General features: G+C 37.3%; 1 protein-coding gene across 2 annotated transcripts in view; it reads right to left on the minus strand.

The window, feature by feature from the left end:
- Positions 1 to 2,202, minus strand: part of LOC109205406 (ras-related protein RABB1b) — a 4,746-nt gene extending 2,544 nt beyond the window's left edge. Inside the window, exons 1-2 of one of the 2 annotated variants that reach the window (XM_019368121.1) lie at positions 1,910 to 2,202; positions 1,664 to 1,803 (exon numbers count right to left, since the gene is read on the minus strand). In XM_019368121.1, the coding sequence (XP_019223666.1) occupies positions 1,664 to 1,746 (83 nt within the window). In that variant the 5' untranslated portion in view covers positions 1,747 to 1,803; positions 1,910 to 2,202. The remainder of the gene's footprint in view (positions 1 to 1,663; positions 1,804 to 1,909) is intronic. The other variant, XM_019368115.1, reaches the window with a different exon arrangement.

Genomic DNA, 3,098 nt, shown 5'->3' on the forward strand with positions numbered 1-3,098 from the left:
AACGTAACTACCCACCCCCCCCCAAAACCCCACCCCCACCCCACCCCCCATCCCAAGAAAATATTTCCAACACATGACCAGTGTCTCTCTTTTCAACCTTGTCCCTTGGGTGACTCAAACCTCAACCCAATATTCGCAGATGGAGAGTCCCTCCTTGATCTGATTGTGTAAAATCATGAATTAGTGTATGTCTTCTAAGTTGTTATCACCTATAGAGCGTGTGGAACACTATCCACATGTCCTTATCAAAATACACTATGTCCTTATCAAAAAACACTATGGAGATGTGAAATAAAAACTAAGTCACTATCAAATGAGCATCTCAAAACATGTCTTCCTACTCATAATGAAAAAGGACTAAATGACCTGAGAACTTTACCTAGCACTTCCCCCTAAAGTTATGCAGTACTAGGATTAGATACTCAAGTTTAGACTAAATGAATGAAAAATAGTTAACTCTGAGTAGGATGATCTATAACTACTTTTCATTGATGAACATAAATAAAACTTAGGAAGCTACAGACTCAACTCTAAATTTTTTAAAATGACATGCTCAACTCCAAATTAGCCATTCAGCTTTAAACTGTTCGGACCAGCATCATCTCCAGGCAAAATGATGAAGAGAGTGTCACTAGAAACGTTGTGTGCAGAGATTGCCAGTCGTGCGTCACTTGTTGGGCGCGAATCATGCACCATCACTTAGCACTCAGCATTCCATTTCTTCACATATGTATGATAGTTCAAACTCTTGTCTTTAATATTGTGGCATTAAAGTGTCATGATCATGGATGGTGCCGTTTTTAACAAGTTTGAGTGGGAGTGAAGACGGAGTGAATTGACGTCACATTTTAATCAGAGTAGGCCAAGAGACATGGGCAGCAAGTTTAATGACCATTCTTAATATTGTCAGTGGACTCAAAACGACTGTCATCTAGTTCAGTTTGCACAACTTTATAGTTTTCCCTATACATTGTTCATATACTTTGAGGCAACGGTAGAAACCTGGGAGCAATCTGCTCCGTGGTGATTGCAGAGGAGAACTATATGGAATGGGAAGATATATAGTAGTTCTTTGTTGGTTGAGCGAGGGTGCACTAGGGAACTTGGTTGGGTGGGTATCGGATGGTATAGTTTCGGTCTTTCGGACCATACATCCAAATGGGAATCATTGTAATAAGTTTCTCTATTAGTGAAAGAAAGCTAGCCTAAAAATTGAATACTAACTGAATTCGACCGGGTACTTGATACCTCCCGCAAGCACATGTACCGGGTAACTCCGTCCACTAAGACTTAGGCAAATGAAAAGAAATTGCATAGTGTTTTTTGCCTCCGAACGGATTTGAACCCGAGGATCCACTTTTCGTCCTCGAAACATGTAATGGAATTATAAGTTAGATACGGGACAGAGATTTCTTTTCTCCTCTTTTGTTAGGTAAGATATATTATTAATCAGAGCAGCACTATGTTAGATAGACTTTTGTTCTATGTAATTGATATTCTGAGGCCACTTTGCTTAAGAGTTAATTCATTTAATGACGTATGAAATTGATGGAAATATGACCGCTAATTCTAAATTTCCACTATTGTGATACCCGAGACCGCTTACCATATACGTATACAGAGACCAAATATTCAGAAAAAATTAAGGGAAAAGGTAAATTACAGTGTCCCAAATTTGGAGTTTAATTGGCCGGCTATCAATGGTGACCATACGAGCCCCAAACTCGACTCCAATAGTGAGATCATGCACTGGTTGAAACCTCTTGTCCGTGAATTGCAGCAGCAAACACGATTTCCCCACTCCTATTCAAAAATACAGTAATCCGTACGGTAAATTAGGGTTTTAAAATTAGACCAAAATTCAGAGTAAATTAGAGCTAAAATTGAAGTGATCAAAGAGACTTTAAACCTGTATCTCCGATGATTATGTACTTGAAGAGATAGTCGTAAGACATTTTCCGATGAAGATGATTATCGACGGAACTGAGTTATCTCGCCGGAGAAACTATACAGTAGAAATATAAAGGGCAAATGGATAACACTAAAGTAATTTAAGGGGTGACGTCCAGATTTTGTTTAGAGATTTCTGGAGGAGACGTATTTAAGCAAGGCAGCTTCTTTCAGAAACAACCCCCCACCCCCCACGAAACACACACACACACACGCCGCTCTACACTTTTGTTTTTACACTTTTTTTTCCTTACTAGTTTTTCGGACGTGAGTTGCGTGTATTATGTCGAGTCATGTAGTAGACGGATTTACAAAATAAAATTAAATTTGTCAAACTACAGCCTTGAATTATTGTCGGCAGGGGCGAAGCCACCTATTACAAAGGGTGGTCATTACCCTTCGCCGAACTGTTACGGAAAATTACATTATGTATATGAGTAAAATATCGATTTTGAAGGTATAAAATACTTATTAAACATTCTTTGTCGAAAATTATTTTTTAGTTTTTTTAAATTTGAACACCTTTAAAAATATTCTGGCTTCGCCACTGATTGTTGGTGATTATTTAAAACTTGTAACTTGTTTGTTACCAGCACCTTTACCAATGATGTGGCTATAACAATCCAAAGTTATTTGCAAATATAGCAATTATTCCTTTTAAGAAAAGTAGTCAAATTCCCTAGGATGACAACAATTGCTGAATTAATATTCTATTTTTGTAATTTTCGGTAATATAAGAACTCCCACATTCAATATGAGCAACCCAATTACAAAGTTAATAAAATCTAGGAAAAATGCATAAGTACCGTCCTGACCTATACTCGGGTTCCTAACTACATATTCTATTTTTGCGGAATTTTTATTACCTCCCTCCCCCCAAACTATTTTAAAGTAGAATTACTTGCACCCTTAAAGCTGACGTGACAGAGTGTGTATTTCACTCTCCTTGGGAGAGTGAGAAGCAAAAAATGATTTTCAGATTTTTCATTTTGCTTTTTACCATTTTTTCTTACTTTTTTTCTTTTCCTTTTCCTTTTTGTTTTTCTTTTACTTCTTTGTTCGTTTCTTCTCTAACTCCGGCAGATATTCATTCACCGGCGACTTTGTCTAACCGTTTTTTTTCCATTTATTCTGTTTTTCTTTTTCCT

The sequence above is a fragment of the Nicotiana attenuata genome, chromosome 2, assembly GCF_001879085.1.
Source record: "Nicotiana attenuata strain UT chromosome 2, NIATTr2, whole genome shotgun sequence".
Taxonomy (NCBI): Eukaryota; Viridiplantae; Streptophyta; class Magnoliopsida; order Solanales; family Solanaceae; genus Nicotiana; species Nicotiana attenuata.